Raw genomic sequence first — 24,726 nt, 5'->3', positions numbered from 1 at the left:
AGGAGCGTGGCGGGGGCCAGAGGATGCACTGGGCTGTTTGTGCCTCCTTGCCGAAGCGCTGCTCAGAATTCAGATGAGGCTGCGGATAGATTTATTGGAGTGGCAGAGTATCCACAGCGCGCGCTTGGAGTCAGGACATGAAAGAATGGTGTGTTCCCAGCAGCAGAAGGCATTAATGAAATATGTTCCTGTTACCGAATCCCTTTGAACTGCCACCTCTGCCTGCGTTGGCTGAGCTGGGCAGCGCAGCTGGTAAAATCAGTAAAATGTCTCCGCTAATAGGGAATGTAATGGCAAATGCTCTTGTTTCTGCAGCCCCCGGTACCAAGATGGTCTCTGGAGCTGTGGAGCAGAACTTTCCTGCATGGAGATGCCCGTGACGGGCTGCTCCATGAGGATGGAGCCGGCTCTGCTGGGAGGGCTGCTGCCGGGAAGAGCAGCTTCTTTGAATGTGACCCTTTGCGCTTTCCTGGTACCTGATTTCCTTTATCCAAAGCGGATTATTGAGCGCGATGCCGCTCTCGGCACGAGGGGGATCTGCGTGGGCCCCTCGGTGCTGGGGTGCTGCTGCCTCCCAAGCGCAGCACGTCCCTAGAGCAGCGCAAACGCTCCCCGCGCGCCGTGCGGGGGCCACCCTCACTGCTCCCTTTCCTCTGCAAGCCGGAGGGTCGTTCCCAAAAACGCTTAGTATGCAAGTAACATTTGGCCTGAAAATCCTCTCTGCCCTCTGCATTCGTCTGTCTTGCAGCAAGCTGTCAGCCCGCGCAGGCTTCTCTCCCGGGGAGCCTCAAACCTCCCTCTCTCACGTTCGCTCCCTACCTGGGTCCAGCAAGGCGCTAACTGTTGGGCAGATGTCCCATTCCAGGCAGGCGGGAGGCTGTTGGCCTTAAGGAGGCTGCACTTAGCCCTGCCGCCCGCCTGCTCGGCGCTCGTGAGCTCCATTTCCAGAGAAGGGCGAGTTTTCCTCCAGCCGCTGCTTTGTTGAATCTCTCTCGCCTATTCCTTTTCATTTCCAGACTTACAGCCCCAAGTTTTGGGGGCGCGTTTATGCCCCTATTTGTCCTTTGCTTTATAGCTAAAGAAAATCCGTTTCCAATGGGAAATGCATCCGTTTGCTGTGACATCAGGTGGGAACAGTGATCCTATGTCTTACTCTTAAGTTTGAGGTCCTGAGTGCGGTATTAGCCAGGAGGGCACTTACATCCTTTGAGAATGGATGAGTTTGAGGTGGTTAGTGGTATTTTTAGTTTTCCACCTCTTTTTGTGTGGTTGTTGCTTAAGACAAATTAAACAAACAAGCAGAGAGAAGAAGCAGTAGTATAAATGAGTGGGGAAACAGGATCACAGTAAGAGGTGGAAGGAAAGGCCTCCATTTATTCCTTGTCCCCAAAGTCCTTCCTGGTGGGAGCGATGTCCCGGGATAGCAGGAGCTGGCAGCGGGTGTCTCTGTGATGCCCTGTCCTGTGTTGGATGGGCATGGTGGAATCCAGCCCTGCAGTGATGGTTTTGGTGCACGTGTCAGAGGGAAGGAAAGGAGCTTGCGCTCTCCCCACTGGTTTTCAGGTGACAGGTAGGACCAGGCTTTCTCCAGCTCACTATAGCAGAGGTGCTGGCCTGTGTCAACCTTGGAGTTGATCCAGCAGAGCTGCTCTTCTAGGAGTTGCAAGCTCTTGTCCAGAGATGGCACTGAGCAGAGCTTCCCTGGCTGGAGATGACCAGCTGAGCATAGGAGCGTGTTTGGGATCCAGGGTTTCGTCAGCGTTTTCATGCAACCAGGCTTTGGCAGTCGGTAATTCAGGCTAAATCCTTCCTGGCAGCAGGGGAAGTTTGGCCAAAGAAAAAAACGGATGGATTTTCTTCAGCGAGTATCATGACAGCTCCACTTAAAGCATGTTTCCTGCATGTGGGAGTAGAAGGAAGGAAGAAATCTGGGATGTGATCCGAACAGACATTGGAGGCAGATATTTAGGACTCCGTGTATACATGGGAGGAAAAGCTTTAAAACTTGGATGGGAGCTGGAGCAGGCTTGATGGAGGGATGAGTAATGGAGGAGGGTTTGAACGGAACTAATCAGTCCCATCTTCTTTCAAAGGACTTCATTGAGTTTAATTTAGCAGCGTGTAAATTTAGCGCCAATCAGAGGAGCCACTTCTGCGCTCCGGCTCGCTGCCCTAGCGTGCGCATCGCCCTGCAGAGCGGGTCAGCATCGCGCCCTGCGTGTGTGAGCGCAGCTACACGTGGGCCATGAGGGCAATTAAGCCTCCAGATGCATCAAAAGGTTTTAATTTGAATCAGCTCGGTTACTTCTGTGCTTAAAATTAAGTATGTGCATAAAAGCCTGGGCAGGATTGGAACTGAAATTTATTTTTTTCCCTGTAGCTGTTGTCCGTGCTGCTAACACAGTGATTTTAAACAAGACTTGCAGATCTCTACGTGTTTTCCAGGAGAGATTTAAGCACCTTTATGGAAGCTGCTTTCCATCATTAACATTAGTGATACAATCAGCCCATAATATCTGATGCCCTTTTGATAAAACTGGTGGACAAACACTCAAATACTCTGTGCCCTGCTGTATTGTAGCCCTAAACTTGTGCTGTGTTGAAGAATGTAGCTTAAAGGATGCAGAAATCTGAAAATTTGTGCTAATATGTCATTGGTCTTGTTTTTCTTTGCCTTTCAGGTTGATGGCAATGTCTCACTGCTCTGGTCTCCTCTCCACGGCTGCTAAAATCAACCTGCTGGTTCTGCTGGTCTCTGCGTTGTTTTCCTGGCCGAGCTTAAGTGACAGAGTTCCCGTAAGTGCAGGTTGCTCCAGCAGTTCAGTCACTTAGACCTGTCACCCATCTCTTGGCTGGAGGTGACAGCTTTGCCCAACCCTTCTCCAAGGCTGTTACACCATGTGGCGAATCCCCTCTGCGCTCTTCAAGAGCAGGTTCTCAAGAACAGCATTTTGGCAATGCCTGTGTCTTAAGCCTAACCCTAGGAAATCCAGAAACTCTCCCATCCAAAGGGTTTGTGAAGGGAAGAGTGCAATCTGTCCAGCTGTCCTGTTCCCTGGGTGTCACCTTGTCTATCCTGAGCAGGAGCGCGCTCCACCTTGGCAGGAGGCAAAGCTAGTTCCTGTGCTCCACTGGCAAGAGGAGGAGAGGTGGCCTCGATTATGCTTCTTGCTGCCGCTCTGCTGAGTCACCAGGAGTGAGTCACGTAGACCTGTGCTCCTGAAGCACCCTCGTGGGTCCTCAAGTCCCACGTGCGTGGGCTTTGCTCCTTGCAATGTGGTTCCCAAGCTGCGGTTGAGATGAGTGGGCGCTCTCTGCCCTCTGCACTCGTGCAGAACCGGGGTTTCCTTCTGAACCGTAGGCTGAGCAAATATAAGAGACTGAATAAAGTATCGGCAGGGCAGCGCTGAGGGTCCACTTGGATTCATACAGTGATGTTATAATCTGTTTTTATTTGGCGATGGAGTGGGGCTGGAAATGGAGCATAGTCATCTCAGGTGCAGGAAAAACCTTGCCGGGTCAAGCTGGCAGGAACAGGCACCAGGAGAAGCATCCCGGGACGTGCAGCTGAACTGTCCGGCAGCCTCCCCGAGTGGCTGGGATAGGGGCAAGGTGGCAGCTCTCAGATCCACACCTGCACACACCGGCCTTCAGGCTTTGTGGTGGCCAAATCCTCCCCATACTGGAGAACAGACTGCAGGGGGTCTCAGACCGCCGCTGTTGAGTCTGTTCTATTTATTGCAGCTGCTTTCAGAAAAATAAACCAAGGAGGGTTTTTTTTTGTTGTTGTTTTCTGGGTTTTTTTTTGCCTTTAAGGAAATTTCCATTATTTTGCTAAAAAAAAAAAAAAAAAGAATAGAAGCATCTTCCTTTCTACTGTTTTAATTAGGCAAACCAAGCAAAGAAAGGGTTCTGCTTAATGGTGCAGTTTGTCGCTTTGCGTGTCGTTACCGGTTCTGCGGCGGGAGGAATGGGCCTCGGTACCAAGCCTGCTGATGGAACAGGGAGAATTCCGAAGCAACCGTGGGCCGAGCAGTGGGAGCAACACTGAAACGAAGCAAAGTCACATCCTATTGCCCTTTGCAGCACGTTTAGACCCCGGCACTTCTCTTGGGCAGCGGCTGTAAACATCAGCCGTCTCCATTAGGTGTTTCAACAGATGTAACACTCGGAGGCGTGTGGGTAAATTTACAATGGACTGTATCACTAAGTCCCTCTCGGATAATAATATAACAGCACAAATAAGCGAAGTAATAACTGCTCTCACTCATTTATTTTAGTCCTGTTGAGTCTTGGCTTGCAAAATGTTAACATTGCTTTTTATCAATGGAACCTGCCTTTTTGTGTTTACGAGCGTTGCTGAGCCTTAACCATTTGTCATGATTTTAGCAATTCCAAGCCTCTAATGCGCTGCGCAAAAACAAGAGTTAAGCTCCATTTTTTGTAATGTATTTTGGAAATGTTGCTCCCTATTAACATGTAAAATAAAAGCTTTCTAGAGCTTTGTCAAGCATCTTAATGCGTTACCGCATTGTTCCTAATTGTACGTGTTCTGCTCAGGCTGACATTTCGCTCGTTCGGAAACACTTTCCGAGTGTTTCTGGCTAACAGAGATTTAAATGCAAAGCAGCCAGATTCTGCCCGTAAATACGCATGCATTTTTTCCAGTGAGGCTGTTGGAAGATGCAAAGGCAGAACGTGGCCTAAAATTTTCAGTTAACCTCTTAATTGACTGCTTTTGGGGTCTCTGAAAATATGCTAACGACGAATATTGAAACACTTGGTGTTCTGGGCTATTGCCCTTATTAACATTGTTAGGAATAATCTTTCCCTGTTGGTTAGTTATTTGAAATGCTCCAGTGGTGGCTTTTTTTTGGCAGTATCAGAAACCAGTAATACTCCCCATAGCAGAAACTGAACTGTCTGAGCTATTAGCCTGAACCAGCTCATTTGTTTCTGTGGAACCCAAAATAGGAAAAGCCTTCTGCTTCCCACCCAGCTTGTCTCCTAAGACGAGACTGTTACTTTTTACACCTCACGATAATTTTATTCCCTGTGGATTTCAGCAGTTCCTGTCAGCTCCCCAGGGAGACGCTGTAGTGAACGCTGAGACTTCTCAAGGCACAAGGGATTTTTCCTGCCTCTCATCCTTGTTTTCCCCGTTTTTACCGCCAACCCGTTAGTTTTACCTGTTCTGCTGCCTCCTCGGTACTCGCACACAGCAGTTAGGACATGGGTGGCCGTTAGAGCTACCTCGTTGTTTCTAAAGGCACCAGAATACACCAAGAAAAGGATGCCAAGACCTTGATAATGTGGGCAAAACAATGCATTTCCCCTGTGTCCTATTTTGGAAATAGCTGAACTCTTTTAGCTTAAATTCTCTCCAAACTCTAAAATAAGTATACTGAAAAGAAAAGAAGAAATCACTCGAGGCAGAAGAGACCAGTATGGAAAATTTCAGCTGAAAAAGTTAAAGTTTGGCGTATTTTTAGGCAAGGGAAAATGCGGCCTAACAATGTTATGCCAGCCTAATAATAGTCAGAGCTACTGGCTCCGAGTGTGATACAGGTGAGGCTCTGCGAAAGCTTGTTTAAAGACTGCAGCCTGCCCTGGAATAGGAAATAAGCTGCATTGCTTTGTTCAGCACAAATGTCATGCTAGTTATGCATGTTTAACCTTTAATATTCTTTAAATCTAAATTTAACCATGTGGAAAGAATCTGGGATGTCAAAAAAAGAGAAAAAAAAAATCTGCTGGCGAGGGAAAAAATTTGTATTCTCGGCCGGCATTAAATTACTCAGATGCAATTGCTAATGAGCTGAATCTCTTCTATCCAAAAGGAGTTTGCCCTTACGAAAATAGAAGACAGCGACATAAAAGATGACAGCGGGACAGAGCCAATAACAGAAGATGAAGCTGATCCCGAAGACTTAGAAGTGTTTTACCCAACACATCAATGGCAAACTCTCCATCCAGGTAACCCGCTGATGACTAATTATAGTGTCTCTCTGAAACCCTACCTGACACAGCTGACGGAAGCTTTGCAGCAACTAAAAATACCTGTTTGTTCCCATGACAATGTGTGCTTTTGTTGGTGTTCAGAGAAAGAAGTACAGAGCAATGACCCAACGCAAGGAAACGAGAGCATCGCCAAGCCAGGTGGCAGCAGGACTGCTTGCTTAAGTGCTTTCAGTTCACTGGAGCAGGGCTGCCAGTCAAGCCGTAGGTGATAATGTGTCTCTGTCACTAGCTCAGAAGACCTTTCTCTTTTCGTAGGCTTGTCGAGAGACAGGTTTTGTAATGCTTGTTGGCACACGGCGTCTCTGTCTGCTGTGCTCCGGGGATGGGACTGCTCAGTGGCAATCTGGTCTAGCACTGCCAATGTTACGGTGGTCTTATTGCAATGGACTTTCTAATCCTTAGCTGCATGAAGTCCGGTTTTTATTCCTCGAATCTCAATCTCTACATCCCACAAAAAAAAAAAGCCTAGTCTTAACCCTCTTTTGGAGGACTTAACCCCCTCTTTCAGTGCTCAGTGTTATTATCTGAAAAATAATTACGGGATCCGCTTGCCACGAAGTTTCAGCCAGATATAGTAGAATGACTTTCTTCCTGTAGACACTTACGTTACAGGAAGTAAATCTTCCTGTAAGGTGTCTCGCAAAAGCTGCTAAACATCACCAAGCTGCAGTGTGTACTTATATTCCATTTTTGTACCATGATGTATAGAAGGTGTGTTGTGTCCCTGCTCAGTATTCAGGCTGTCAGATCTCCATCACCATTACTGAAGGTAAAAAAAAAAAATATATATATATACATATATATATACACACACTTGTGGTTATTATAAATGTCATTGCCATTTTTGTTTAGGAGGAACTTTGTTGCTTGGGCTCTGCTTTATTTTTATAGCAATTCCACGTTGGGCACATGCACTAAAGGGCTTATGGAAGTGTCGAGCTTGTCAGCATTCGCTGCGTGCTGTAGGAAAAGAATTTCAAATTACTGTTGTAAAAAGCTTAACTGATGGCTTGCCTCCTAGTCTGTTTGGCTGCCGGATGATGTTTCTAATGCCATGAGTTTCTCTCATTTAACAGAGAAATGCATTTTGGCAACATAGCTAATCTTATTGCTTTACATCTTATACTCTGATGCTCTTTATCTGCTTGCAGCTTTTTCAGAGCACCAGGAAACTGCAGGCAGAGTTGTGGATCTCCCCAAACCCTGCAGAGGTTTTGCCTCCTCCTGCCTCCCTCTCTGGAATGCCCTTACGCTGTCCTCCATTGCATCTGTGTAACAAACTGCACCAGTCTCTGCTGGGCAGGCAAATGTCTTGGTTCAGAATCTGGATCTTCACTTTTAAATAGCAGATGGGAATTCAGAATTATGTTTTCTTCACCCTACAAATTTGTCTTATTCCTCTGCCGAGCTCCAAACAGGACTTCTAGGCTTGCATCAGATCCACAGTTGCTCATATTTTATATATGTATTTCCAGTTTTGTTCTACTACTTTTCAGTTGGTTGCTGCTAATTGCATCAAACCAGATTTCCACCGAGACTGCAGCAGTATTATGAGCCGGTAGTCTGTCAAATCCCTCCAAAAAATTCAATTCCTATTGTGTACGGTGGTGCTGCTTTGTACAGTTGTTCCATCGCCGCCTAAAATACGAGCTGTATTTTGATCAGTTCCTCCCCGTGCTTTGTGCACGCTTCAAGCTGCATGAGGCAGCTGGATGCAAACGCAGAGAGACAGGTACCCTACGAGCGCTGCTGCATGTAATCTGCAAGCCCAGCGCTCCGTTGTCTTTTCTGCCAGGGAGCTGGCAGGGGCTGAGGAAAGGTTTGTTAAAACTCCACAGTACTTTAACACTTTGCTAACAATTCCTTTTTTCCTCAGTTAGCATTAAATAATGCACCAGGCACTGCTGGGTTAGAGGTAGAGGGGACATGCACTTTAGAAAGTCTCCTGTTTTCTCCCTTTCTTCTCCTGTTGTGTTTTGTACCCTCTGAGGAAACGATGAAGACGTCTGCAGTGCTTTTCTCTCTGTATTTTTGGCTGGCATCTAGAGGAACTTGCAGGCTACTTGGGTTTTAATGAGCAGGATTGCCTCTTTCTCTGAATGGATATTTATGTTGGTTATCAGATCATTTCTCCTGCCACGGTCAGAAAACTCTGTTCCATCACAGCTGCGGATTTTTTTTTTTTTTTAAGTGGAGATTTCCCTAGTTGTTTTTCCTTTCTAAATTCATTTTTACCATCTGGTAGTACCTTTCTGAGTTGAAAGCTCTCCTGAGGAACATACCTGAGGTGACCTGCTTTCCCTTTGTTTCTTAAAGTTAATCCTTTCCTAGCGTGCAGAGATGATGCTGTTGCAACACAAAAACACCCTATTGCTTTTCATGACAGTCTTTTCCTGTCAGTTATGGTAACCAAGATTGATCTGTAGTCTTTGGGATGGCAGAGAGGAGTGGATGGGTTGGATGGTGTGATACTCCAGGACTGGGGAAGCCTTCCATGTTGGAGACTTAGATTCCCCAAAGCTCTTTGTGGTTGTTTGGATGGACACAACGACAGAGTCTGTCCTCGCAAGTACCATGCTCTTGGATGTTCTGGTCTTCTGCTTCAGATGGACACAGTTTTCTTTAGATTTACCAAAGGTATCAAAATACAAAAGCATTACTTGCACGTTTTCAGACAACCTCATCTTGCCACATGACCCCCCTAGAGCACGTTCATGCTTCATTCCAGGAATATTATCTTTCTTTGTCACTTGGGCACCTTGTTTCCCTCTGTTTCTTTTACCAGAGGGTAGGAGATATTCCTCACGATGACTGAAAATCGGCTAACTCTAATCACATTATTGACCTCCAGATTTGCTGCCTGACATTAGGATCAGAAATTGCTCCTTTGGGGATACGTTACTGTAAAGCACAAGAAAAAGAAAGAAACAGAGAAGCAAATTATCAGAGATCCTGAAAGCCCAGAATCTCAATGTAAGAGCTTAAGAATGACCAAGCTGGCTTATCCAAAAGGCCCGTCTAGTCCAGTGTCTCACTTGAGCCTGGGGCAGAGCAGAAGGGTAGTGGGAGTGTGTGATGTTGCTTCCCTGCCCATTGCTGTCCCCAGCTCGGGGACCTTCAAAGCTGAGTTAAGATCTTTTGGGGCTGGTTTCAGTGGTTCCTTGCTTTGTCACCTCTGCTCTTTGTATTTTCACAAACGGGCTGACGTTCTTAACCCACCTGTTTCTCTTTTGCCTGTTCGTCTCCCCCGAGTTTTTAGAGCACTGCATAATTCTTCTGTTGCCTCCTAGGTAGCAGAGGAGGTGAGTACTTAATTGGCAAAGAAAAAAGGGAGTTAATCACCTTCTCCTCATTAGCCGTGACCGGCGCAGCGGGGCGCCCAGGCTGTAGGCGCCTCGACAGACGGGCTCCGTCCAGCTCTGTGGCAACAGCGCTTTCGTCCTCCTGGAGCTCCAAAAACTCACTGACAGCTTCCTCAGCTGCCAGCTTAAAATTGGGAACTAACGTGTCCAGTTTCCAAATGCAGACGGACCAGACAAGCCTTGTCTGCACAAAATACCTGCGCTCTGCTGTGCATGTTTTCTGTGCCCCCACGCTGGTTCCTCCCAGCCGGAAGGGGCTTCCTTTGGCACGGAGCAGCTGCCCAGAGCCAAGCAGCAAAGTCTTCTAGTTGTGACTGAAATCTCTGTCAGGTTGCACCAGCATGTCTTGGTGTTTGACTGGATGCAGCATGTGTTGCAGGAGCTAGCTTGGCTTTTATGCTGAGCTGCGCTTAAATTTCTGGCTCGCAGAGCACTGTGCTGATCCCCACGGTTACTCTGTGGCTTTTGTACTGTTTAGAGTCATTTTCCTAAGTGCCTAATTATAATACAGTTAAAAAAAAAAAAAAATAGAAGGCTACGGCTGCCGCTGTTGCCCCTACTGCAAGGGAGAAGTTGATGGAACATGCTGTTGTTGCTACTTCTGTAAAGATGAAACCATCTTAAGTTCAGCAGGGAGCTGATGATACATTGCCTAGCATTTACAAATCTGTGGCCACAACCTCCAAGAGTCCTCAGGCTGCTCTCTCCCTCTTGATAATTATCCTCACTGTTCATCCTTGTCTCGGGCCTGCCTCTGTCTCATTTGCTCCACGGGCAAGGTGTTAAACCTGCAGAAGCACTTCGGAAGGAAGGCGCTCGCGTTACAAAGATCATTTCCACAGCGGATTTTGAAAGGCTTCCTGTGATTTCTTTTGCTAGAAAGAGCAAAACTACAGCTAGGGGATAGCTCAGTCCAGTTCCATTGTAGGTCTGTATCTGGAAAGAAGTCCAGGTGGCCAAGTGAGCCAGTTCCAAGGAGACCCACGTCAGGTATCACAGACAGTTTGGTGGACACAAGACTGACTGGGCTGGCTTGTGGGGATATTCTTAGCTGTTATTACTAGCAACTAGGAGGGTGTCTTGCTTGTGCAGCTCACCAAGCAGGTTAGGCCTCTCTTTCTAATTGCTGAGCCCAATTAACAAACATGCTGAATCTGTGACTTCTTAGTGACCCAGACCTAACTCTAAAACAGTTGAGTGCAGATCTCTAGAATATTTATGGCAGCCCTGGCAGCATCATTGCCTGAAATACATCGTCAAACCACAAGGGTATGCTCATTTTTGCAAAGCTGGACATGCACCATCCGGGAAAGAGTTTTATCTACCTCATCAGATCAGCACAGATTTGCATGAACAGTGAAAGCAAACGGAATTTTAAAAATCTCATTTGTGCTCAATGCTGCTATTCCCCTTTTTCTTAAAAAAAAAAAAAAAAAAAAAACACTGTAAAAATTTGTAAAAAACTGTTACCTTTTTGTAGAGAGGAAAAAAATTGACTGTAGAATTATCCTAATTTGTTATGGTCAGCAACAAGTGTGCCTCAGGCTGATTATGGCTGATATGAAAGCCCCAGACAATCTTGAGAGCAATTGCAAATGTTCAATGCTTGGAGAAGTAGTTAGGATTAGGGCTACTAGCAGCTTGCTCTCTGCTTCTTTCTTCACCTGACTTCCATCATATGAAGCTTTTGATCTCTTAGACATCCTTCATGTCTTTCCTCCCGTTTATTACAGTGCATCTTCATGCTCTCTTCTCACAGTTTTCTGATCTTTTTCCTCCCTTGTCTTCTCATCTTACCCTTACAAGATGGATGTGACCTTCCTCACAGAATCACAGCACAGCTGAGCTTGGAAGGGCCTTTTAGAGGCCCCATGCTGCTCAAGTGGGGTCACCTGGAGCCCAGGATCTCGTGCAGGCAGTTTCTGAATATCTCTGACAGCAGAGAGGGCCATCGTTAAAACATGTTTTCAGAAAGCTGTGTGGGCACAATCTGGGAAGTAAAAGTGTATCCATCTCATTGGATCACCATGGATTTGCATGAAGAGCAAAGGCAATGGGAATTTTAAATACCTCATTTCTGCTTGATGAAATGCTACTTTTCTATCTTGTTTAAAAACAAACCTGTTACCTCTCCCTAATGCTGTCTTCTTTTGAGCCTATGCTTAATCCTTCCTTATGTTAAAAGAAGAGGAGCAAAAGCACCAGGACTGAAACTCCATGTGATGCTCCTGTCTCAGATGTGATGCCTTATAGCGTAGAATCATAAAACAAAGTAGATTGTCATTGCTTTAATCATGATCCATATGGGAGGGATAACTGCATCCCTATCTCATGTTGATGAGGGCTTGCGAGATACTCTGACAGCGGGCTGACAGGAGGTATGTAAACCTCTGCTTAAATGGGTAGCATCTCAGGCGCCCCAGCTTTTGGACACGGAACTGCTGTTTGTAAAAGTGCCTTTTGTTCCGGTCGTGCTGCGCGGATGAAGGGAGGCAAAAGTATTATCCGTTGGCAGCCTAATTCAGTTAGCTGCTTGCTTGCTTTGATTCCTTTGCTGGCAGGTTCCTTGAGTCAGAGGGCACCCAACAGGGATGCACATCTGCTCCTTGTCAACCCCTCTTGCTGCCGGGCCGACAAGGGCACGCGGTTTTGCACAGGGATCAGAGCAGGTTCCCTTCTGTTGGACACTTGTCACGCAAGCCTGGGGCAGCCCCCAGCCTCCCGAGGAGGTGCTCCACGGCCAGCGACGGAGGCGACGCTGGGGACATCACAGTCTCACACGCGCCCTGCTGAAACAACAGGCGTCAGCATCCCTGCCGCCCGGGTACTTAGGCACCAAACTGACTTCTCCAGAAGAGGCCAGACTTCAGCAGAACCTCTTTGACTCACACCAAGACGCGGGAAGAGTTTCATGTTGCTACATTAAATAACGATAAGCAGCACTGCAGCAGTTGGTTGTTAGGCCCAGCCTCTGCTCCTCTGGGTCTGCCTAAGTGCAGCGGGGTGGGACAGGCAGGGAGGTGGCTGCTCAACCGATGGCGTCCAGCTCGCTCGGGTGCCCCGCATGGCTCCGCGTGTTTGCTGGCCTGCATTTCAGATCTGCTCCTCTCCGAGCTGCTAAATTTTGCAGCCGCTGTTCTGGCCAGTGTGTCTGTGCTGGTGGTCATGTCAAATTCATCATTTGTGACCTGTGAGCCAAATTTGGGGGCCCTTCCCTTTGGTCGATTGTTTTCTTTGGGAAGTTGGACAAAACTCTTTTTATTTTCTGGCACTTCAAAGATAGTTGGTATCAGCTGGTGATGGAAGTTTTAATGGTTTTTAATCAGAAAAACTCTATATTGCCCCTGGGATCATTCAGTTCTGGATGAAGGCCCAGCCCGTGGTGGCTTTCAGTGTGTCACAGGGGGTAATATTGTTGACAATCCCTTACCAGACGTGGCATTACTGGTTTCATTAAAATCGTCGATTACCCAAAATCTCCATAATAATGGCTGTACAGCCCAAACTCACACTACTGGTTAGCCCAGATGAGCGTTTGTTACACATGGCGGTGGTTTTCAAGATTGGACATAACTAAATAAGTATGTAAAGATCAGTTCTTATGTAAGACAGGCCATATGATTCCTGCTAGCTTCCTGTATAATTCCCTTACCCTTGCAGCATGTTGGGTATTAGTTTGAAATATTTATAAACCAGATAATGGAGGTGTTTTAGAATCCAGTGTTTGGTGTTTTTTTAGGAAGTTAGGTGGCATTTTTCAAAATATTTTCAAAATTAGCTTTAGTGTTGCTCTGTCTGGTATTGTTTTAATGTAGGTTTAATGTTAGCTAAGAGAATATTAGCTGTATTGCAATAGATGTAAGGAGTAGATATCATATTCACTGTTCAATTTACATTGTTTAGAGTGGGAAAAAAAAACAGTAGTAAGAAAAGCGACTGTTTCCAAGGGAGATTGCTGATACTTCTCTCTTATCTTGTTTCTTCCAAGCCAGGGATGCTGTGAGCATGAGAGATCCTTAAATGCCTGCTGGGTGATTAGGAAGATCTTGCCATGATTTTCATGTGCGAGCATACAATATTTTCTGTAATAACATTAATAACCTTTGTGTGACTCTCTAGAAGGATGAAGCTCATTAAAGAAGAGATATTTAACTGGCCTATTTTTATCTTTGCCTTTATCTAACAGTCTGCACATTTAAGTCAAGCTTGTAACAGTGCTTTGGAAGAAAAATGTTTTCCCTCCTGGAGTGCGCAGGATTGTACTACAGCGTTCAGACTGACTAGCTTGAGATGGGCTGATGATGAGGTCAGGACCTATGGTAGGCAGGTTAGTCTGGTGGTGAGTGCTCTCCTGCTCCTGTGATGGGAGGAAAGCATATGAGGCTCTGCACCTTCACAGTTCATTTCGGGAGTGTATCCAACTTCAGCATCTTGAATTTCCAGGTTTAGCATCTTCTCTCTTGCTTCCAGAACAAAGAAGACATTCCAGCATCTTGATTCAAGATTCTAATCAGGTGTTACGGGAAAATGTTTCTAAAAAGTACAGATAGGCTTCCAGAGTGATTTAAGGAGTTTTGAAGGTTTGATCAAAATATAATCAGAGCCTCCCCTCTTCAATATTATGGTCTTGTTTTGTGGGGGAAGCTTTCCAAGCATCCCAGTGCATGCTTGCTCAGCTGCAGATGGTCCTTCTTCCCCATGACGCTGCTTCCATGTCCATGAAAGTATTAAAATCCCATGCGAGCAGGATCACAGATGCTGGGGATCAAGCGAATCACCCAGCTCCTGTTGCAGTCAGTTGGTGGAAAGACAGTTACTGGTGAGAAGAGCTCTGGGACCCATTGTCTGCTGTGAGCTTTCAGTAGGCTCCAGTTCTTGCTTTCCTGCTGAGAACAGCCTCAGAGGACGACGTGGGGTATTGCTGGAGGAACATGCAACTCCATATGTGGTCATTAACTGCTAAGCTCTTCGCTGCAGGTGGTATGTTCTTGCTGCTATTCTTCTGGGTGACCTTCTCTCTGCTTTGGCCATGGAAGGATCCCAGAGCAACCGTTTTTCTGGTGTGGGAACATAAAGGTCTGTGCTGTGGGTCTCTGGCCCTTGAGTGAGGTGGATCCACATTTGCCTCTGCGCCGTGTTTAACTGTGGCCTCTCCTGCAGAGGTTGGCAGCCTGCCATGGAGAGAACGTGTTCCTGCAGAACTGTTTTATTCCACTTTCTCAATTGTATTACATAATTGCACAAATTAATCCCTGACCTATTGATAGAATCCAGGAGCTGCATCTTCAGACAGCTCCACGGCACTGTATCTAATTTGCTTGCCAAGATTGGCCCTGGTTAAGGCAGGTGGCCTGTCCCAACCCTGGGGAGAAGCACCGTCTTTCCAGTCCTTTCCAAATTATTCTCTCTAGCACCATGGACTCTGCATCCAGATTGCCTTCCTTGATTAAACAGTTCTTGGAGCAGAAGGATTGTTTAGCCCCCAGACAACTTTAGTGCACTACAGCCTAGGACCAGAAGGATCATTTCTGAACCCTTTTCCCCAAGACCCATTTGTGGCCACATGGTCTAAGAGTTTCGTGTCTTTGGTCTGGGATGTGTTGGAGAGTTGTCAAAAAAAGGCATAGCTCTTGGAGATCAAGTCTCCCTTTTCTCTGGAGATCAGTCTAGCTGGTGTACATCACTGAAACGGTTCCATGATGTGTCTTCCTCATAATTAGGAAAATGTTTTTTCCCTGTGGTCTTGCTCTAACTGCTCCTTTCTGTTGTCTCCCACATGGGCGGTCCGTACACGCAGACTCTGCTTAGTAGAATTTGTAAGAAGCCAATTTTAGTTAAATGGGTGAGCATAGAATTAGATTTTTCTCAGTCAGGCAGCCAGCAGGCAATCAAGTGGCTTCTGCAAGGAATGTTTTGTACAGGTCCTTCAATTCACAGCTGTAATTAGTGCTCCTGCTCAGATGTGTCTGTAGCTATCTTTTTTTTTTAAGTTTTTCCCAATATTTATTTATAGGCTCAAACCAGCAACAGAGTCTCTTTTTCCACAAAGCCTTTTCAGAGCTACCTGTTCTACCTCCTCCATTCTGGATTAAAAGCACCTTGCTCCTCTAAGAGAAACTCTGCATATCCATCATGCCGTCCTGCCCTGGCAAGAACTTTTCTCTGCCCTCTGTTATTTTGGAATCAGCAATGAATTTGTCTGTGATGTAAATTAAAACAGCTGTTTGATATTTCTTGAGGTCTAGAAGCTTATTTTGCTTTTATGTTTACTCAAATGCTCACTGAAACAAATGCCTCCACTTTCCTAAAACAGCTTCCTTTAGCATCTTAAGGAAGCTTCTGAGATTAAAAAATGCATATATATCTGTTTTTCCATCTCTACTTTACCCATATGAGCTTGGAAAAGAAATGTAGTCTCTTTAGGTCTATTTTGGCATTTTGTAAAACTAATTCCCATTTATTGCAAGAACTCTTACCAAACGTATACTCAAGTTTATTTTTTTATGATGTGCTTACATTTTTGGAAGGATTAAACATGCTAGTGTTGGAAATTCTAATTAAGGATAGTATTTCTCATTCAAAATACCTTACTTACAGATATTCTTTTTTTTCTCTCTCCTGCATACTGTTCAAGACTGCAAGAAGTTTTGCTTGGGCCAATCACTTGCAATAGGACGTTATCTGAATACTGATGTAATGTATGCAGTCTGTCACTTGGTATTTCTTCTGTTCTTCTGCTATAGATCTCCCAGGGTTGCAAAGACCTTGCAAGCGGCAATGGCAATAAGAGGAATGTGCCCCTGCTCCTGCAAAGGAAAAGAGAAAACATTAAGCTGCATGTCTCCACCAACACTGCAGGGTGTGAATAAATATATCTAATCAACAATTTACATTTTAACCCCGGACCAGGCTTTATTTTTAGAATTTGTCATTCAACCCAAGTGAAACCTTTCCGTTTGTGTCTGTCGAGCTTTCTGAAAGCACCTTTGAATTATCCTTTTAAGTTATCTGCAGGATTGTATTTGAAGATACACTTAGGTTTTGATATAATCTGTTGCTTTGCTTGTTTGGAACAAAGCCCACCTGATCTTCGTTAATTATAATACCATTTATCCCACTAACCAGGCTACAACTAATTAGTTATCTCACTATTCTGCACTTGCTAATATGCAGAAACCTGTGAGACATCTCAGTATCTTGATTAACTAGAGCTCTAATGAGGTGGCAAATTATGAAGGCTTGGTATTTACAGACTACATGATACAAAAACGGGGAGGTGTGGTTGATGCACCAAATGGTTGAGCTGCCATTCGTAAGGACCTCGCTAGGATGGAGAAACGGGCAGAGAGGAACCTCCTGAATAAAGAGAGGTGCAAAGTCCTGCCCTGGAGAGGACTAACCCTGTGCACCTGTACAGGCTGAGGACCAGCTCGCTGGAGAGCAGCTTTGCTGAGAAGAAGGTCCTGAGGGTCCTAGTGGGCGATGGTTGACCACAAGGCAGCAGTTGTTGGCAGAGAAGGCCAACAGCATCATGGCCTGCACTAGGAAGAGAATCTCCAGTGGGTAGATGATGATGATGATCCTTCCCCTCAGCTCAGACTTGCTGAGACACATCTAGGTGCAGTGCTGGGCTCCCCAGGACAAGAAAGACATAGACATACGGAGGAAGTGCAGTGAAGGGCCACAAAGAGGTCTACAGGACTGGAGCATCTCTTATATGAGGAGAACTTAAGAGCACTGTTTTCATTTTGATCATCCGTGGTGACTTCAGACCTATGTACAGCTCTTCTCCGGGTTTACCACCACTCTGACAAGTGTCTGTGTGTAAACGTGGCTTCTTACCCATGGCTCTATTTCTTGTCTGCATCAATTCGGCTTGCTGAGTAGGAAAAAAAATACATTTCTTCTCTTGTGTTGTGGTTAGTCCTGCGGAGACAACGCACCCAAGACCCATCGAGAAAGTCTGGTCTGTGCATTGCCTAAGCAGGATTGTTTTCATTGCTTATCCCTGTACCTGCTCCCAAAACTTTAAACTGGGTGAAGATGCAAGTATTCGTGTAGGGGGGTAAACCCAAGCTATTAGTTTGGCAGGTGTCAAGCGGAATTTCAACACCAGCAGCTGGGCTGAAGAGCTGTTATTAAATGTAACGTGGCACGGTGGCTACAGAAAGCATGGAGAGACAGTAAATACAGACCTCGGTAATATCATTTTTGAGTGTCACTTTTCAGAATATATTAAGACTTAGATGCACTGATGCCTGCAGCTTCTTTGAGTTGAATCTGTAAGTCCTCTTCGTTATCTCCAGCACTGTTTTCCCCTATGCTGCTTAAAGAAAGAGGAAGGATTGGAGGCATAATGGTACCCCAATTACCTTCTTTGCGGGCTAGTGTTTTTTTTTTTTTTTTTGGTATAAATCCAGCAGTTCTCAGCTTTGCTCCTGCTGCTGCAGTCAGGCAGTGCTCATCTGAGAGCATGGACCCAGAGATGAGAGCACAGCGAAATGCAGGCAACAGAAATTCTCCTAATAACTGTAGCTGCCTGCAGGGAGCACAAGGAAGCTGAAAAAAGGACAGCGGTAACGAGTAGGGATGCGGCTGTCATCTTGGAGCGAGATTTTATTCCTTTTAATCCTACACTGGTAGCACTTCGGCATGTAAACAGAGTCTTAGACAGGTTTAGGATGGCTGAAGGTGCAAGAGAGTTTACAAGAACTTCCTTAATTATAAAAGGTAGCTGCTAAAAGCCCTGGCTCAAAGACTTCTTCAAACTACAACCAGCTGTCACCTTGACGCTTGCGGTGTTTGCTGCCAGGAACCTGTTGTGTCGTGGGTGCTAAGAAGGACACGGGGTGTTTTGAAGCGATGCTTGGTCTCCAAATTAAACCCTGCCTGCTCCTCCTGCTTCCCACCAGGAATAAGTCACTGGGGCAAGATGGTTGTGGACCCCTACCCTTGTGCTGTCCACTTGGCTGGACTTGGCTGTCCAGGATGAAAGAAAACTGGCTCAAACTCAGCCTTCCGATAATTTATTTTATTCTTTGCATTTAAGGGCAAAATTTAACTTACAAAAAAGCAGATGTTTTCTTGCCTTTTTTTTTTTTTTAGCTCAGAAAGTACTTTCTTTGTGGTTGATTGATGGACATCCTTGTTACGTTAATAGTTGGGCTTTGCAGAAAGCTGTTATTACCAGGAGAATTTGGTGTGGGTTTCAGTTTTTCTTTTTGCATTGAAAAACCATTATTAATGTCTTTTTAAAGAAAAAAAAAAAGCTTAAATGCAGGCATTTTGCTTTGCTTTCTCAGGTTCCTCTGCAACTGTCTTCTCTTAGGTTCTTTTAAAATCAATGTTACAAGTATTCTTTATATTTTAGTGTGTGGTTGAGGGTTTCTGGGTCTCGCTATTGATTTCTAATTCTCCTATAGAACATTTGAGTGCATGCCAATTGCTGTGGGATAAATTATTTCATATATATCTTCCTGATCCTCAGGAGGTTGACTTTTTTTTGCGTGTCCCCTCTTACAGGATGCTGCTGCTGAGCCTGGAAGCTCCTTGGAGAGCTTGGCTGTTCCTAACCCATGAGCATGGCCCCAAGGCACTGAACCTCTTGTGCTGAGCTGCCATAAGAGCGGGGCCTGCAGCAGTTTTATGATTTGTTGGCAGCTTTAGCATCATAAGAGCTGGGTTGATGCATAACCATTCATTTCAGCTTATCTAGTTGGGTTTGATTTTGGTTTTACAGTGGACATGGAGCTGTTCTTATGGCTTCTCCTGACATGTGTTGTCATCACAGATGGTTCTCATGTGGCTTCTTGGGCAGCTTCGTGCAGGCGTTCGGCATCGTAGGAATGTGACGGGACAACCTGGCTCTGCTTGGGGTATCTGTAGCACCTCTCCAGCCCTTTGGGTCAGCACTGCTATGAATTCTAACACTGTCCAGCGCTGCTAACAGATGTTGGCCCACCACGGTCTTTTACAGACCCGTTGCTGTTTGACTTGCTTGCAGGGAGCCTCTTCCCAAGGCCTGTGTGCATTCGCAGCAGCCGCTCCATGCCCTCCTGGACTGGGGAACCTTGGAAGATGAGTGCTAGTCAGCCCAGTTGTCCTGGGGTGGGATGTAAGCAAGCTGGTCTGGTTACAACATATGCAAGATGCACATGGCTTGGGGAGGCAGCAAGTTGCTGCCGGGGGGATTGAGGCGTTTGCTTGTCAGGCTTATTCTAGACACTGAAGAGAAAATATTCTTTGCCTTGTGGAGGCCAGTTTTAGCTTCTGAGAAATTGGTGATTGTGGCTTCTTTCTGTGTGCTGGGAACTTGCCATCTACCAGAGAAAAAGGACAGCAGAAAGACACGGGTACCGTGTCTCTCAGAGGACTTGGAGAGCGCTGCTATTTTAGCTGTACAAATAGAGGACACTGCTGGGCTGAGCTCTTCCTCGCTGCAGCGGGACCAGCGCTCGTGCCAGCCAGCAGTGGGGAGGGGGACAGCATACATAACGACGGGCAGGCTCTGACCTTGCCGGCGCAACTTAGTTAGCAATTCTGTTGATGTTCTGGAAACGAAAATATAATTCAGGCCACCTTCTCCTCCAAGCTGACCCTGAGAATCTGGGCGGGAGCTAGTGAATAATTAGGGACCTTGCTTTTATGTTTCTCTTTTGCCGGAGTTACAGTGTTGGGCCACAGCTGGAAGGTGTCATTAGTTTCCTTGAACTTATTGGTCCAAGTGGACTTTGAGTTAATATAATTATATAAATTGCAGTGTCATCAATCATAGCAAGCAGCCCAGTGCTGTTGCCTTAGTTTGCCAATGGCTTGGCTGGTGGGAACTGCTGGAAGACTGGCGCTTCCCCTGCATTCGGGTGATCTGTGCCTATCTGAACTCACACTTCATCTTTGTATGGTGTCTACTGGGTAAGACTCAAGCGTGTTTGCAGGCTCTGTGGAGGTGCAGCCAGCTCCTGGCAAGGAGAGCAGCTGGAGCACAGCTGGAGAGCAGCTGGAGAAAGGTAGGTTGGCTGCAAGGCATCCCCGCCGGCTGCTGCTTTGTCCTGGGTCCCTACAGGTCCCAACACTGCGGAGACCAGGCCACCCCCTGGGGCTCCTGCTGTTGCATTATACACCAGGAGCCTGCGCTTGAGCTCGGGGACCGCTTCATGGCCATTTGATGATGCTGTAGCGCTGTCTCCGCAGCGGAGCTGTCAGCCTTCCTGGCAATGTAAATTCTGCTGGCTGTGTGCTAAAATTACCCTGAGTTATTGATTTATCTTTGAGAGGATTTCCTTCCCGAGGGACGTTACTGGCCATTGTAATGATTTAGTTCTAGCGCGAGCGCAGATTTCTTAGCAGAGCGGAGCTGCCGTCCTGCCTGTGAATCGCAGTCCAGCATCGCGCGGCTCCAGGGCTTCCTTTGCCGGCACGTTGCGATCCCACAGCCAGGGCAAGGTCGTCCTTTTGTTGCTTCAGCATCAAAACTGCAAAAAAAAGGGATTTTCAACTTTGCACTCAGGGAAGCTACATGTCTTAGACTTATGCCACAGCACCAGCCTAATTATTTTAGGCTCGCCCTTGCAGATATGAGGCTGGTACGTATAAAGTATGAAGCCAGGTGGTATTAAGGAACCAAGGCAAGCTATGGGTTTGTGGGAACATAGCTTTTGTGCACTTGCATTCTTTAAAAAGGTTCCTATTTGGTGGTTCTGTACAGCTGGAGGATCAGATTGGGGCCTGGATGTTGAATGTGGCTTGCTGGGGAGATGTCTGTTGTTAGACGTCTCGATCGTGCTGTGAGGATGCTGAAGCTGTAGAGCAACGGCCAAGGTTCAGCTTCTGGCTGAAGACAGTGAACTGATGAGGAAGCAGGAGAAGAAGGGGATGGGAGCAGCCTTGCTCTCCCAAAGTGAGTGTGTGCCAGGGGTGGCGTGCAGGAGGGCATCAAGGAACTTGCAGTTTTTATCACTGAACGACTCCATTGTGATGGATACCAAAGTAATTAAGGAAGACATGGTGGGAACAGGATCATGCCAACTATTTCCCTGAAAATGCAGGGCACAGCTTCTCCTTTCTTCACTCTCTGCTGACTCACCCCTGCAGTAGCTCTGACGATCAGGCCAGGCAATTTGGGTTTCAACCTGCTGCTTGAATCCCTGAGGAGGCAAAGCCAATTCTCCGTGTCCTCCACGAGTTTTCTTCACCCGGCCCTGCAGCCCTACAGGGCTCCCGTGCTGTGCGTTTGCAGCCGCTCTCAGCTGCAGTGTGGGCTCTGCACACCTGGTAAGATCAGAGGCAGCTCACGCACATGTTAGTATAAAAAAAACACCCCATGATTAGGCCCTCAGAGAACGTGGATTTATTCTTCAGTGAACCGAGTGTGGCACAGTTATTTTCGTTCTCTGTGATCTGTCTTTGAGATAAAACAAGTCCTTAGCGTCGATCTTAAATACTGCAGTGTTGACAAGTTCTCCCGACAAAAATTAGGCTAATGTCCCTTACGACTGCATTAGCTATAGAACTGAGCCTTTAAATTGAAGCTAAGGAAAGTACTATATGAATGCATCCTCTAAGGCATTTTCTTATTCCAGCTTTTATTATTCAAATTCATTCTCACTATAGCTTGGCAGCGTAGCTGGCAGACGTTTTTATTCAATATGTTTGCTAGTCTCACAGGCTGCAGTTCCAGATCAGCCACCCTTCAGTGCTAACAGGGGAAATGGTTGTCCCCTCTCAGCAGACCTGGAGTCTCTTGGCTCTGGCAGATGCTTTAGGCTTGCTGGGATGTTAATGTGACCACTTAGGCAAAAGCTTAAGATGAACCAACTGACACACATCTTGTAGAGAGTCAGTTCAAGTCGAGGAGCTGCACACTGTGACTGCCAGCGACACAACACGTCCTGAAACGCTCTCTGTAATATCTGGAGCTGCGAGGAGGGAGTTCTCCTCTGTGACACACGTGTGTCTTCTCATTTTCAACCTAGTGTGCTTTATAAATACGGAACAGATATTACCTAGACCCTGCCACGAGCCCTTCACAAACTTCCCAGCCTTTCCCTTGGAAACAGCATCCTACTGCCCCTCTCTTTCTTCTTAGGCTTCAACTTTTCCTTTCCAACCATGGATTAGTCAAGGCCAGCTTAGACGCCTTGATCCTCACACCAGTCTTGGTCTAGCCTGATTCTCCCTCTGAAGAACAGCAATGGTCCACTTTGCAGGTTCCTCCTGGGCAGTGTGCTGTGTCTTAATGTTCATTTGTTCTGGTCATCCTAATAGTCAGCAGAAAGAGAAAGAGAAGCTCCTTGAAGGTGATTTTTCTCTTTCTAGGACAAACACTGAAAACAGCTGTGGTGGATGATGTTCTGGAGGTGCTTTGCCTAGCTTAGAAAAAAAGTACCTTGACTCTTAGATACTGAAAATTTGGTAGGATAAAATCCATTTTTAGACCTTTTTGTCAAGTTCCCGGTTGTCCTGATCATTGTAGTCCTTCTCTGCCTGTGTCCTGCGCTGATCTCCGAACAAGGATGAGCAGGACAGCTTGCAGCACTCCAGATGGGCTCTCAAGGATAACAAGTGCACTTCTGGGATGGTGATTATTTAGCAGGTTGTGGTGACATTATAAAGTAGTTTAGGCTTAGGGATAAATAACTTAGCTGTAGAGGGATTAGAGCTGACGTGTAAATAAAATTTGTGTTTGATGTTGACTTGGCAGCGCAGTGGGACAAAGGTTGTTGCAATGTCCACGCAGCCCAGCCTGTCACTTTATAGCTGAAATAATCAGACATACAGCTGAGCAGTTCGGTGTGGGGCTGGACACCTTCAATCTCCACTTTCCTGCTGCAGCCCAGACCTTTGTGGGATTGAACTCTCTGAACAGTGAAACTGTGCTGCACTTCCCAGGAGCGAGCCCAGTACGGGAACAGAAATAGATTAAGTGCTTCGTACTGAATGGCTAAGCGCATGCATCATGTAAGCAAGGCTGTGTGGTAATGCATAAGAAACGACTGGCCAGAAGCTGGGGATGAGGTTCTGCTTGTAAAGTGAAAGCCTGTGTTTTTGCCGGCTTCACAGAAGGGCAACTCTTCTTCCCTCCTCCCCACCGTGGCGCGTTTTATTTTCTGCTGTTTTAGTGAAAAAGAAGCCTTTGCAGAGAGGGAGGTGGAAAGGCAAAGTACTTGTTGCAAAGAGCTCTTTGCCATATGAAGCTTCTCACTGTTGGCAGCAGCAGAAGATACCTCAACAGATGCTGCAGCAGTAGCTCTCATCAGAGAGGCACCATATGTCCCTCTCAAGCCCTCCCATCCCTCCTTCCTGAAGTCTTTCTCCCCAAGCAGCCTGTGAGCATCCGCCTTCGCTTCCCTTGTTTACTATTTTGGAGCATCCAGGGAAGTGGCAGGCACATTGCAAGAGACACGTGCTCAGCCCCGGAGCGTGATAGCCAGCTCGGTTGCTCTAGCAAGACAGGTTTGAGTTTTGGATGGGTTTTGAGGTGGCCTTTAGCACATGCCTTCCTACATGAGGGTACAATACAGGAAAATAGTCTTTTTGACTCTCGCCATAGCCATGACAGAAGGACTTTCACAATGGAAAGCAAGGCTGAGAGTGGAGGAAAGGGGAAGGAGCTTCCTTTAGGAGAAGCAGGCAAATAACCACCAGTGATGGCAGCTGGGAATTAAATGCAGGGTGCCAGGCAAAGCAGCAAGTGTATTTAGCAAGTTAGGGGGGCATTAGGGAGCCAGAACCCAGTGCTCGCATGGCGTGGGATGGAATAACCAGGTTCGTGGCCCGTAGCACTTGCTGATCAATTGAGAGAGCAGAAAGAGTGCAGCAGGAGCGCGCTGGCCCCGAGTAAATTGGCAGTGCTGTCTTCGACATAAGTGGTTGTCCAGCTGAGTGTCCAAATTTAACTGATGCACTTGCATGTCTAATTAAGTGTTAGTTATTGGAAAGCGTGTGCCTTGAGATGTTCTGCTCTAGCTGCAGATCAAATCACAGAAGGGGGGCTTTGATTCCCCAATCACTTTAAAAAATGTTTTCATTATATCTACTGAGAAAAGCAAATTGCTGAGAAGACCTCTTAGCACCGGAACAAAAGGGTGGCTTTAAAACCCTTTTCGGAAAAACAAATGCCTGAGCAGTAGCCCAGATGGATGGTGTCTAACGACACGGTCATTACTGCAGCAAACGAGCTGTCAGCTTTAAAGTCTTCTGGAAAAAAAGAAGATAAAGTTCCTGCAAATTGTACTGTGGGGAGCTGTCTCCCCTTAATCTTGAGTTTTCTGATCCCTTGGCACTTTGAGACCACACAGTGATTTTTTTGTGGCATCAGCCAAAGGACAACAATAGCCCAGCAAGT

At 46.4% G+C, this 24,726-nt stretch overlaps 1 protein-coding gene across 2 annotated transcripts in view; it reads left to right on the top strand.

Annotated features, from left to right (window-relative positions):
* Positions 1–24,726, top strand: part of SIL1 (SIL1 nucleotide exchange factor) — an 85,143-nt gene that overhangs the window by 17,153 nt on the left and 43,264 nt on the right. For both annotated transcript variants that reach the window (XM_088522647.1, XM_088522648.1), the window contains exons 2-3: positions 2,682–2,796; positions 5,841–5,976. In XM_088522647.1, coding sequence (XP_088378773.1) covers positions 2,686–2,796; positions 5,841–5,976 — 247 coding nt within the window. In that variant the 5' untranslated portion in view covers positions 2,682–2,685. The remainder of the gene's footprint in view (positions 1–2,681; positions 2,797–5,840; positions 5,977–24,726) is intronic.

Source organism: Tinamus guttatus, unplaced genomic scaffold (assembly GCF_059628265.1).
Source record: "Tinamus guttatus ecotype Peru unplaced genomic scaffold, ASM5962826v1 Tinamus_guttatus_pri_ptg000155l, whole genome shotgun sequence".
Lineage (NCBI taxonomy): Eukaryota > Metazoa > Chordata > Aves > Tinamiformes > Tinamidae > Tinamus > Tinamus guttatus.
Note: the sequence above shows the minus strand (reverse complement) of the source record. Positions and strands in the feature narration are given on the sequence as shown.